Source organism: Sorghum bicolor, chromosome 5 (genome assembly GCF_000003195.3).
Source record: "Sorghum bicolor cultivar BTx623 chromosome 5, Sorghum_bicolor_NCBIv3, whole genome shotgun sequence".
Taxonomy (NCBI): domain Eukaryota; kingdom Viridiplantae; phylum Streptophyta; class Magnoliopsida; order Poales; family Poaceae; genus Sorghum; species Sorghum bicolor.
The window spans coordinates 470,955-484,328 of NC_012874.2; the positions used below are offsets into that span (position 1 = coordinate 470,955).

The 13,374-nt window shown below is 38.2% G+C and overlaps 1 protein-coding gene and 2 long non-coding RNA genes across 3 annotated transcripts; 1 reads left to right on the forward strand and 2 right to left on the reverse strand.

Moving 5' to 3' along the window:
- On the reverse strand, positions 832 to 3,365 carry LOC8067588 (probable serine incorporator). The gene is made up of 11 exons (XM_002450063.2): positions 3,159 to 3,365; positions 2,910 to 3,069; positions 2,788 to 2,812; positions 2,601 to 2,690; positions 2,353 to 2,515; positions 2,151 to 2,224; positions 1,952 to 2,018; positions 1,799 to 1,870; positions 1,570 to 1,703; positions 1,389 to 1,462; positions 832 to 1,220 (listed from the first exon to the last, which is right to left on the reverse strand). The coding sequence occupies exons 1-11, from the start codon at positions 3,363 to 3,365 to the stop codon at positions 832 to 834; spliced, it is 1,455 nt and encodes a 484-aa protein (XP_002450108.2).
- On the forward strand, positions 4,972 to 5,927 carry LOC110435593. Its single transcript, XR_002453364.1, has 3 exons — positions 4,972 to 5,056; positions 5,707 to 5,765; positions 5,852 to 5,927. It is a non-coding gene; the product is annotated as an uncharacterized LOC110435593 (long non-coding RNA).
- Positions 12,422 to 13,154, reverse strand: LOC110435290. Its single transcript, XR_002452918.1, has 2 exons — positions 13,050 to 13,154; positions 12,422 to 12,831 (listed from the first exon to the last, which is right to left on the reverse strand). It is a non-coding gene; the product is annotated as an uncharacterized LOC110435290 (long non-coding RNA).

Consider the following 13,374-nt stretch of genomic DNA (forward strand, 5'->3'; position numbering starts at 1 on the left):
GAGCTTTGTGAGCTCGAGGTCGCAGGTTCAAATCCTGCCTGTGGGGTGTATTTGCGAATTATGTGGAAAAATGCTGGAAAAAAGGTTGGTGGGTGCTGTGGTCGGCACTCGGCAAAGGCTTTGCCGAGCTGTCTCCCGTGTAGTTTATACGATATTCTATATGACACCGATGTGATAACCTAAAACTTTACACCAAGACCTTGTTTAATTTCCTCCCAAACTTTACACTCTATCCCATCGGATGTTTGACACATGCATGAAGCATTAAATATAGATAAAAAATAACTAATTTGACAGATTGCAAATACTTTTCTAGACGAAGCTTTTAAAGCCTAATCAGTCCATGATTAAACACTAATTACCATGTGCGATTAATTAGGTTTAGTAATTCGTCTCATAGTTTACTGATGGATTCTATAATTTATTTTTTTATTAGTGTCAGGCTACCAGATTCTATACTGCCACCACCGGTCACCAGATCCTCTGCTGCCGTGCTAGATCCCCCGCTCCCATGTTGGATCCCGCTGTGTCCGCCGCTGTCAAAGCCAGTGAGCTAGATCCACACCGCCATTGAGCAAGGGAGATAGTTTGGGCCCGCGCCGTTGTGCTAAGTGAGGGAGGGTGCTGGTTACGGCCGTCTTGCTCACACCAGCGCTAGCAATCGCCTCCATGACGGGGGTCACTCAGGTAGCTGTTTGCTCTAATTGGATCGGAGTAGTGTTATTAACTTATTATGCATGGTGCGCGGCCGAGCAAAAGACAATAATTTGAATGAAAAAACAGAGAGAGAGAGAGTATTCAGACGGTCACTGTCCCTCGTATTTATTACAATCACCATTCTTCTCGTATCTCCCCCCATTGTCTTCCCAATACAGGCGCTTGGGGCTCTGATGTACTAAGGAGAGCCCCCGTCGTGGAGGACGATGAAGATCCCACGGCCTCTGTGGCATGGGGTCTTTGTGGCGGCGCATTATTGTCGGTCTCAGTTTTCTCACGTCTTGTGCTATGGAATTCTTGCGATGGGCTAATATTGCTCATCTCAATTCCCTCGTGCTTCGGGACATGGGACTCTTGTGGTGGCCTATTGTTGTGCGTCCCAGCTCTCGCGACCATTGTGGAATGAGATTCATCAGCGAGCTGCTGGCCACCTGTTCCAAAGATCTTTCCAAGCAGCTGCTGGAGCCAACTAGTTCCAAAAGCCCTAGCAAGGACCACCACCACTGCAGGCACAAACATTCATCTATCCGTCAATACGTACACTGTAATATTTTTTTTCTTTGTAGCAAAAGAAAGTAGAAAAACTATAGCACATGATGCTGCTATATATAGGTGACACTTGCGCGATAAGCTCACAAAAGTTGATGGTTTTAGTCATATATCTCACTTACCAAAGAATATTGCTGCTAGGCCCTCGTTAACTAGGTGGACAATCGTACTTGTCCAACCGACATCCATGCTCCACCTAATGTCGTCAAATGCAAAATGTCAAACTTGCAGCCAAGAACAAACACACAACATGTTACTTTAATTTAATCGTTGGTGTGTCTCAGGTTCATATCTTAACCTTACCTTCCTGATACATGATGCGTGTCCCAGCCGAGAAACAACATGCCAAAATACATGGAGCCCGTAGCAAAGACAAAATGGAAAAAGCCATAGCCATATGGTGGTATGCCATTTTCCGACTCTACTACGTTCATGAACTGCAAGCATTCAAGCCATATTTTAGTTTGAATGGTGCAAAAACAATTCACATTTCTATTGATTTGTTTAGTTCGAGCAAACAACACATACATACCTGTATACATTTGTAGTCACTGCCTGTCGAAAAAGCAGCTACTGTTACGCTGGCCAGTTCACCAATAAAACTCTGTCGATATTGGAATAATATTAATGAAATATCACCCTAGATAAGATAAGAACTTTGAAATGATTATGAGTGTGTACTTACAACTATCGTTATCCAATTTACACTTGAACCAGTGTTTTCTTTATTGTCGCGGTTTGTCTCTGGCTTGCTGTTGAGGCCAAATTTCATATCAAAGAAAATAAAAGAGATTATATTCGTGTCATATAAAAAACTGTTGCAATCTAACATAATAGGCAGCCACATCAAGCATGCATATATAAGTAAGAATGAATATTTTTACCTTTTCATTGCTGTCCAGCACAGGAATACAACGTATACTCCCATTATCAATGCCTCCATGAAAAATCCTTTGACCTGATTTAGTTGTATAATGGGTTACAAATTCACCATGCATATTCAATATATGTCACTAGCTCGCTCTTATTCTAGTCGTTCTTAATATTTCATAATCTAATAAACAAGAGTGTTTACTTAATTATTACCTTGGTCCATGATGAGATTAAAGGCATAATGTACACCAACGCCAGCGTAGAGACAATCAACCAGACGTCCAAATAAGAGCTCATGTACCAGAAGGCCATAACTATGATCCCCACATTAGAGCAAACGTACGCAAGTATAGAGATCGTGATGACTTTACAACGACTGCAAGTCAACCCAAGGTGTAGTTAGATGATAAACAAAGGTTACAAAACATACATGTTGAGCAAGATATATAAAGGAAACTTACTGGTTGTCAAAATTTGCTTGGCCGCACCATCTGGAGTTAAGTCGTGTGATGTACCTTATTACACTCATTAGTTGTATAATAAGAAATAGCCTGCCCAATTCCAAAAACAAGATATAGCATAACCACCATGTTTATTGACCGAAAAGGAAGAATAAAAACAAATGCTTGAATAACTAATTTGAGGTACCCTGCTCCAAAAGGTGCAACTTTCCCTGAAAACATTTCAGCCAAAAATACCATTCATCAACATGTGGTGAGAAAATTTTGATCTTAGAAGTTGCTAGATACTAGGTTGGTAAAGTGACTAACCATAGAGTTGGGTCATGGAGGTTGGTGCAAATATAGAGGCACCGAAGCAAAACGCCAGGAGCAGAATCTTTAGCTCCCACCGCTTGGAGTGCCAAGCACTCCTAAGGTCATGTACACTTCTGGTGTACGCGGTGGACAAGAACATAGCAGAGAAAAAGAGCTGATGGACATTTTGTTAAGGCTGAAACAAACTAAAAAGAAATGAAAAACAAAATGTTTCATAGGGTGAAAATAAAATTGGAAGGATACGAATAAAGTAAAGCTGATCATGAGGACAGCTTCAGCTGCAAAGCAGTCACGGTTGCCGTGACAACCACTGCGTCGCTGTATATCAAAGAACAGTATGGGGTTTTCTCTTAATCCCCATGCTGTAAAATTGGCGATAAGAAATAGCACCCCATACACATAACGGGCATGCATTGGACCCATGTGTTGATACGAGGAATAGCACCCCATAGCCGTAAGGGACCATGCCTCCAACCAGCCACCATTCCTCTCAGGGCGCATCATGTCTGCCTGTGCAATTTTTTTTAGAATGACGAAGAACAAAACAATATATAAATTGTAATTAGTTGCACGAATAATTTCAAAAGATTTTTTTTCTAAAATATAATAAATGAGAAACTTTATGTTACTATTTAACCATTAAATAATTCATTGCCGCCACTGCTACATCTCACCATTAATTTTCTGTACAAGTTTGAGTATCATGCTGGTGGGTGCTTTGACATGGATTAAATACTCTTCTTTTTGTCAGAGCCGTTGCATCCTATCTTCATAGTTATATATGTACCGCTTTTTTTTATTTGGTCTTTTGCATGAATTCAATCTGAAACAAGCTAGTCACTAGTTAGTTGGTATGTTGACACCTTATCAAAAAATATGTTTCTATTCTATGAATTTAAGTATGCTTGTGAATTCAAGTAGAATTTACAGATTTCATGGGTTCAGTGTAATGTAAACCTAGGCTGTAGTTGCTTGTGTCACATTCTCAGCCAGATACATGCTCACAGATGTTGAATTTGATGGAGTCCTTGCCATATTTATTTAAGATTGATGAACCAATATCCATTGACCATGACATCAATGTTCCCTAGAATAAATGCATCAAAAGTAGGAAGGAGTGGAGAACTTTCAATAGTTCTATTTGTTCCTTATAGTATACTGAAAGTGATCTCGTCTCTCTGGTGCTTTTTCTTTCAATTGTCCACAACCTACATTCAGTTAACAAGGCATTTTTTCTTGAGAATAATAATAGATTTCAAGTTTCTCTGTCTGTGCAGGACAATGGTTTGCTGCATGATATCTTTGACATAAAAATTGATCATCATACTGAACAGGTCAACCACTGAAAACGTATGCTTTTCACAGCTTGGATGGCCTTGCCTTTTTGCTTATAATTTGTCGAATATAATGTCAACCACTTGTGTATCCTGACATAATACTCCTAGGGGTGTTGTATATCTGGGTTCTTCTTAATGCAACGATGTGTCTTGTCTAGTTGCCTTGGGTTGCAGCCTTGAACTTAAGTATTAACAAATAAGGCTGTAAGATTATTTTCAGTGGTAGCAGTATTAAGTACTAACTGAAATTATGTAAATTTTAAGTATTAACTAGTAAGGCTGTGAGATTATACTGAGCTGCATGGGCAGGGAGCTATTGAAGCTCAGCTGTGAGACTGAGTTTAGTAGGAGAACTTCAGTTGTGCTTGTTGGGTTTGGAAATTGGAACTGCTGTTTGTGGTAGCACAACCTAGTGGAGTTTTAGTACATCATCAAGTGTCCAAAAAAATGATAAGGCTCCAAAACATGATTTTTTTTTTCTTCTAAATCCAACAATTTTTATATGCATGCAAGGAAAAATAATGTTCTCTCTCTTTTTTGGATGCACGCTTGCAGGGGCGGCAGTGGTTTTAGGTCGCAACGTAGTGGCTGCGCTGTAAGGTTAGGGTCAGCTTCTCATTTTTGGTTCTCAGCGTGATGGGTTGTAGTGTGTGTTCATGCCTCACGAGTCTGTGTGACTGCGGTGTGGCAGATGGTTGAGAAGGGGTGGGAGAGGTGCAGGGAGTGGCAAGAGCACTACTGGGAGCACATGGATGTGAGCAACATCCGCTTCAGGCGCATGGCTGGGGATTTCACCCAGGCATCGTAAGTTTCTAACTGTCCGAAGCCCATTACTATGTTATTTGTTCTGACGAATATCCCACTGCGATGCAAAGTCAATAGTACCTTCCATTTTCTAGAATAGATGTTAGTCCAGAAAGCATGCAGTTAAAGTTTTACAAAAGTTTTGGTTGTGCTGAGCACTACTGAGCTAACCCTGTAAATAAGATATGTTAATTACTGAAAGCCCACTACTTTGGCCTCTATTTTAGATTATGCTTCAATTATAGCAACGGTTTTCTTGCAGTTTAGATTTTGGGATGCACAAACTTCTCAGAATATTAGAGTGTTGGGGGACTGGTACTAGTAGGGCCTTGCAGAATTGGGGGTCATAATTGTGTCCATATCTCCAAGTCAGATAAATGGTTTTTAGACTGCAGTCTTTAGTATTATGACATTCAAATACTTGTGCAACATCAAGTGAGATAGTGTGGTACCTGACCAAGCATTTCCTTGATCCTATTTAGAGAATTTGCAATTTTGTTAATTTTGGCCCTTGCATATTTCTTTGAAACGTCTGTACTCTGTAACATGTGAAACCTGCAGTATGTAGATGCAGTTTATATCTCATGACTCCATTTTTTAGGTATTTAGGCCTTCTGATTTTTTTTTTCTGATGATGACTTCTTTTTTAGGTGGAGCTGGCATGCCAACCAAACCTGAAACATGTCTATCTTGCAGGGTTTCAGGATTCGTTAGTTCTTCCTCCATCACATTGCTTTTGTCTATCCAGTTTAACTAGTGTCCGTATTTATGTTAGTTTTAAACTATTGTTGACAGATGTTCATGCAAACTTGGCCAAGATGCAATCAACTTGCACAAAATGTGGTGGTTCTGGAAAGACTGTGAAGGTAGCATTTCCCTTATAATGACATATATCAGCTGCAACAAAAAGAAAATAGTTTCTGTTGTAGCACTTAATTACAGTTGGACCTCCTATGCTATGAATCATCATAGTGATAATACACCTTTGCACAGATATTTCGCTGAGGTTGATGATCCTGAAGCCTGAATTACTTTGAACCTCACCATATTTTATTCTACTAGTCATGAATGATTTATTTCCTGATTGCACATAAAGACAGATCTAATCTACTAGTGTTTTCTTAGCATTTTTGCACACTTTTGTTCTGTTTTGCCAGTGCATTATCTCTCGATTGTGTATCTAGATCACAGTAGTATGACCTCTACATTAACGGCTCCTTTGGTTCACAGGGTAGGCAAAGGAATTTTACAGGATTATATTTCCTAAGGATTTTTTCCTTTCCTAGCCTTTGGTTCATAGGAAAAACAAAGGAAGTATTCCATAGGATTACAATCCTATAGCTCCAATCCATAGGGAAAAAAAAGCATGAGCTTGGACTGGATGGAAACTGAGGATCCATACAACATCAACAAGTGCATTACAGTGCTTGCGGGTCTAAATGGGCTACAAATGGGAGATATATTGTTGGCAGCAGATATCTTGAAAACCAAGGAGAACAGGGAAGTTTCCTTGTCATTCTCTTCCGATGCACTAAGGTTGGCTTGAGATTGGGCGTCACCACCTAGACCTTTAGGATTAGGAGTTTTCATTTGATGCTAGACTAGATGCACTTTTGGGTTACAGGGATTACTTTTGTCAACCAGATGGCATGTGCTTTTATTTGCCTTCTAGGTTGCTAGCTGGGAAGCATGGTTCATATCAATCAAAAATATTACATTGCAGTGCTTGTGTCGGCAAAGGAAAACGAAAGTATGACTTATGACTCACCATATGAAGTGGTTGATCAGATCTCTTGATGTGCTTGGAGGTGATCTGATGGTGTTGGGGCTTCTGCCAAATGCAGACCAGGAAAGGTACGGTATGCTTGGAGAGGACCTGATGGTGTTTGGGCTTCTACGGATTGCAGATCAGCAAAGGAAATGAATGCAAGGCATACACATGTGTGTGTTTGTGTATATATATAGGCAGTTTGGCATTTGTAGTAAAGACTAGCTTTGCTTTCAATGCTGTGTAGTTCAGATTTCAAAAACTGCGTGCAGCGCCATTTCCTGTGATTCACCTGAGCTCTTGCCAAACGCCATCTCATGTAACTTTACATTGTTTTCAATTCCATAGGATTGAGAAGTTTGCCAACTTAATTCCTGAGTTTTTCCTTTTCCTCTGCAATCCAAAAAGGGGCCTTAAGGTTTTGGAAAACAGAGTAAATTCAACTGAGGCCCCCTTTGGAACATAGGATTGTAAAATATAGGGATAGGAAAAACATAATAACTTTACAGGAATGCACTTGCAAAACATAGGATCCAAAAACACAGGAAAACTATTTAGGTAGGTGTTTGGATGGCTATAGGAAATTCATAGGAATAGGAATGTATAATCTCCCATGATGTGATGTGACGCTTGTCCTCTAGCTTTTTATTTCTTGGTAATACCTGTGACTTGGCTCTTGATATGCCTTGTTCCTACGCAAGCCAGAGAAAATAAAGTAGGAGTGGATGTTTTTTCCCTGTACTTTTCCTATGGAATGAGCTGTGAAGGAATGTTTCCTTTACATTTCCTATCGTTCAATCGTATAAGCCAAAGGGTGCTACAGTGTTGAATCCTATAGGAAAGTCAATCCTCCATTTTTCCCATGAAATTTCTGTGAACCAAAGGAGGCCTGAGCAAGTATGCGTGTGCTGTTGTGAAATTGTGGCTTGTGACTGGCCCCAAACACAAATCTGCAGGTGTCGCTGCTTCAGGACACAGCTGAAATTGGAAAAAGGCGAAGCTCTCAGATAATGATCACATAGCTACAAAAATATATTCGTCCATGGAGTTCCATTATATTCTATTTCAACAAGTCGAGAGACAACACAAACAACTCCACATTTTACACTTTGGCGTGTCGACCTTCAGGGGCATCCGAGCAAATATGAGGTCCAGTTCAAAACAATAAGTAAAGGTCTAGTATTTATTATCAAAATGTAAAAAAGATAATATCAAATATCAATATATTACAAAGACAATGTATAAAAGATTAACTAAATAAAATAGAGATTGTTTATGGAATTTATATTAGGCAATGATCTCCGTCTGGCATCCTAATCTGGGTCCGGCCGTGTAGAATTGCTACTAGGTCTCGACTCTTGAGCGACGAATAACACAAAGAGCGAGGAACAAGTACAAGGGACGAAGCCACAAACTCACGAAGGGTTATAAACTTATGTGAAGAAGAATTACCGGCCATAGTCTTTTCTAATTTACGATTATAGACTCAATGTGCTTTCTCTCGAAGGAAGTATAGCAGACCACGTTTATTGAGTCTTTGTGACTAATTTACTAATTAAAACAAATCTAAAATTATTATATATACTTATAACACTTTGTAAATTTTGAGGTCCATAAATTTTGGAGGTACAGTTCAGTCGCACCGCCCGCACGGGCTCTGGAACGCCCCTGTGACCTTTCAGTTAGAGATTAGAGTAGGGGCACACGTCTAGTACATGCTGCTGCATGGCAGACCGTCCGGCCATGTGCTCATGTTGCATTATTGGTGATCTTTGTGACTCTCTGTCTGATCTGCTACCCGAGCAGGAGATTGCATCGGTACTGTCAGGCTGAAACTGTGTCACGCAGAAGTGCTACTGTCTGAATGGATTCATCTGTATTTCTATTTATTGTGCATCTCAAATTTAATCAAAATTATAGAAAAAATTAAAAAACTTATAACATCAGATATATAGCTATACTATGAAAATATAATTAATGAAAATCGAAAGATATTTATTTAATTAGTATTATTGTATTTATAAAATTTATAAATTTGGTCAAACTTAAGATGTTTTAACTATCTAGAAAAGTTAGAATGACTTATAAGAGTAAGTCTACTTCCTGCATCCCAAAAATTAAACTTGACTCAAAATTTGCCCCATAAAATATGTCATTTTAGCATTTGGACTGGCAGTGAGTCAAAAGAAGTAATATCCTTCCACACTTTTAAGTTTTATTGGTACCAAGGGAGTACTCAATTAAAGGTTGGTTTCTTATTATTTTGATAATTTCTAATATTTATCTTTTCTTTTAGCGTTTCTCGTAATAATTCTCTGGCCAATTAATAATAAATTTCAGATAAATAAGATCTTTATAAACTAGGTACTGATGAGTTGTTGATAAGAATCTCTTTATCTAGCTCTGGTGGCCTGGTCCAGCTCGCACGTCTACATCGAGCAGCTTTTGCATGCCCCATGCATGACGAACAACATCATGTCCATGCGTGCATTTAAAATCTTGTCTTTCTCACCCCGTGGGTTACAAGTGGGGCCTTGTTTAGATGTAAATTTTTTAAAAAATTTTGATACTGTAGCACTTTCGTTTGTTTATGACAAATATTATCTAATTATAGACTAACTAGGATCAAAAGATTCGTCTCATGATTTACAGTTAAACTGTGCAATTAGTTTTTGTTTTCGTTTATATTATATTTAATGCTTCATGTATGTACCGCAAGATTCGATATGACGAAGAATCTTGAAAACTTTTTGATTTTTGGAGGGAACTAAACAAGGCCTTGGTCACTCACTACTTCATGTGGTCCTCTTATGCATACAAGGATCGCAATTGGTTACAAGTGATGATGAACACACGCCTGGTGCGAGTTTAGGGCCGGGGCGCCCCTGCCGGCCGGTGTGCATGCATATGGGTACTTGTTCACGGCTGCCGGCATGTAGTAGAACTTCCCAACACTGTGTCCTAACACTTTGTCAAATAAAGAAATAACTAAAATAAAAGTTGTAGATCTTCATGAGTTAAAAAGCTTTTATATTTATGACTTTTTCAGCTGAGATCATTTAGTATTTCATAATTTGGTTTGAAGTTATCGTTATTTGAAATTTAAAATTTAAATTATTCAAAATTTATCAAATAAAAAGATGATCAATATAAAAGTTGTAAACCTTGATGAGTTTTACAAGTTTGGTATTCATTATTTTTTCGGTTGAAATAACTTGGGGGTTTAAAATCCAGTTTGAGATGTAACTTTTTGAAATTTTAAAGTTTAAATTGACCAAAGTTTGTCAAATGAAAAGATGAGAAATATAAAAGTTATAGATATTAATAACTCTAACAACTTTTATATTCATGACTTTTTTAGTTGAGATCAGTTAGTACTTAAAAATCTAACTTGACTAGTTATTTGAAATTTAAAAAAGGGCATCTTTAAATAATATTTTGAAACCTCAAATGATTTCAGCTGAAAACGTGATGAATACCAAAGTTGAAGAACTCATCAATGTCTTCAACTTTTATTTTGGTCATTTATTCATCTGATAAAGTGATAATAACAATGTTCATAAATTCTAAATATCTCTCATATGGTTTCTTAAGCTACATGGGAGATATAAGTTTTGTGAACAATGTGTCCTAACACTTTGTCAAATGAAGAAATAACCTAAATAAAAGTTGTAGATCTTCATGAGTTGAAAAGCTTTTATATTCATGACTTTTTCAACTTAGATCATTTATTATTTCATAATCTAGTTTCAAGTTGTCATTATTTGAAATTTAAAATTTGAATTATTCAAATTTATCAAATGAAAAGATGATCTATATAAAAGTTGTAGACCTTGATGAGTTCTACAACTTTGGTATTCATTATTTTTTTAGTTGAAATCATTTGTGGTTTAAAATCTTGTTTGAAGATATAACTTTTTAAAATTTTAAAATTTGAGTTGCCATCATTTGTACGGGCGGCTGGTGATCTAACCGCACCTACAAATGCCTCAGTAAGGGTGGCTGGTGATCCAGTTGTCCTTACAAATAGGCTGCCCTTACTGAGGCATTGTAGGTGCGGCTGGTGTGCTGGGACCTGGGAAGCCCATAGTAGGGGCGCTCAATCACCAGCCGTCCCTATTGTCCTAGACCTCGTGCACATACAAATCAGTTTTCACGTAGTGAATTGTGACCGTGCCCCTAGATATAGAGACGTTGTGTCTATTATGAATGGAGAGGCTATAAATATGAGAATTTTTACAATGGTTGTTGAAAAATGGACAGTTCACGAGAGCCAATCCGACGGCTAAAAAGGCAAAGGAACCAATTGGAGAGGCACCAAGTGAGTACTAAACGGTGGGACCATATGCACTAAGTGCATACTAAAATTGGTGTGATGAAGCCATCAGTGGGATAATTCTATTTTTAAGGTTTCTTTATGTAATTAAGGGTAGAATGGTAAACATATAATAGAGAAATAATGTCTAAGTAGTATAGGGATGACTGAAGTAGTATGCTTGTCACATGTATTTCTTAGATCCAGACAGACCATGCCAAGTCACAAACCCTAGCCACTCATCTCTCTGTTCTTCGTTCTGAGATACTCGGTGCGAGCGGCACCCTACAACGTTGGCGTCCTCGGTTGCTGCAGGTGCTGTTTGGATAATTGGATTGATAGTTTGGGGGTGGCTCTGAGTCGGTATTTGAGATTTATTTGCGTTGAGTCAGCATGGCACTAAAATGGTGCTAAGTTCTCAGTTGATATGAGACACCCATAGTGTGTGTGTGCACCTTGCGCACTTCATTGGCAGGTCGCTATCTGGGACATTCTACTGTATGTGCTACTCTGGGCGCAATTAATATCATTGTGTGTGTCAACTGCAATTATATGTTAGTTTGAGATCTGCTAGTGAACATGATTAAGTGATGGGTTCAATGACAAAACTAGTGTTTGATGTCAGGGTTCCGTTATTTATCATGTTGTAGTCTCTGGTTTTGCCTGTAGTTGGGCTGTCAAGGATTTAATGCGCATGCTGTTTCACATTACTTGTAAATGTCATACTTGTTCTAATGTTGCATATATAGCTTTGTTGATGACTCCTGCTACAGCATAAGTTGAAGTTACACAAACCGTAGCTGTGATGTTTCACTTGTAGTTTGATTTGATAAATGATAATATCTTGTTTTCCCCTTCGAGATAGTTGCTACTGTTGAACTTTAATTTATTTTTTTTCTTTTTTGAGGAACGTTGAACTTCAATTTAATGCCATAAGCCTGGGCGAGTGCCCCCACTGGCCAGCCCTCTCCGATTCCCTGAGCCCAATCCGGCCCTAGACAGTTGAACAGGCAAGGTGTGCGTGAGGGAGGTGAGCCACAATTACAATAATGACCTTCCACTCAAAAATTAATTAGCACTAATAATTTTCTTAGGAATACCCCCAACCACAGTAGAAGAGCTCTATAAATATACAAAAGAGAACTTGTGTAGCATCGTAGTTGCAGTCTTATAGAGCAAAGGACGGGAATTAGACACATTAACTTTAAATAAATTAAGGTCGATGTGAGCTCGTCACAAGGGAGATGCAAAAAAAGCGAGAAACCCACATGGGGTTAGAAACTTCCTAAAGCACATCAGAATGTATTATTAAAGTATTTAGCCACTGAAAACACATGTGTTCCTTGACAAAGAACCTTCAAAGCAAACATATGTGAGAAATTTAGAAAAATAACAACTAGTTAACTAGTGTACTATCTATGACAAAAGAGCAAACTAGTTAACATACGACCTATAATTATTTGGACAACACTTCTTGATAATGGATTGAAACGTAGAGCTATCTTATTTTCTATTTTGAGAGAACTAATTAATGTTTACAAAACGAACAAACGCACATGCCCCAGAATCCATTTCCATCACAATAGTATCCTCTCAAATTGACACCTTGGGATTTGGCCTCCAAATAACAGTTACCCTTGCACAAAGGCTTTAAGCAAAATGGATGTACTTTAGGAAATTCAAAGCAATTTTCTGCAAAAAAACCACACACATTAGTAAATAATAATCTCACTTGATTTTGATCACACTAAAGTAGCCATTAAACTATCATAAATATATATCCAACACTATGTTGAAAATTGAATAGCACCTAGGTGAGAAAAATGAATTGGTAGAAATCAACGATACATCATTATGGCATCAAACATACATGATTGTGGTGAAAAAAGGAGAAAGGTATGAACAAAAACCTGCCGATGTTGGATTTCCATTTAAGCCAATTATTAGGAGAAAGCACAGAGTAACATATCTAGCATCCATAACTGAACTTGAAATATCAGGGAATCGTTGGAAACGAGGGACCTTTGATGGTTTTCATCTATACTTCTTTGTATATAAATAGAGAGTGTAAACACTAATAATAGAAATAAACATGTGGCAGTATCACAAGTGCATGTTGGACCGTTCAACTTGAATGACTAATAGTTAGTTACTAGTGTGGACTAAAACACGGCAGAGAATGGTCTAGTATTAGCCACATGCAACCATGCAAGTATGTATTCGTTAAGGCTCCTC

Coding starts and splice junctions, on each gene's coding strand:
- LOC8067588 (XM_002450063.2), bottom strand. CDS start 3,365: ATGGGGTGCTATTCCTCGTATCAACACATGGGTCCAATGCATGCCCGT. Junction 2,516..2,600: donor CAAGCAAATTTTGACAACCA/GTAAGTTTCCTT, acceptor GTTGACTTGCAG/TCGTTGTAAAGTCATCACGA. Junction 2,225..2,352: donor TAATCTCATCATGGACCAAG/GTAATAATTAAG, acceptor CAACTAAATCAG/GTCAAAGGATTTTTCATGGA.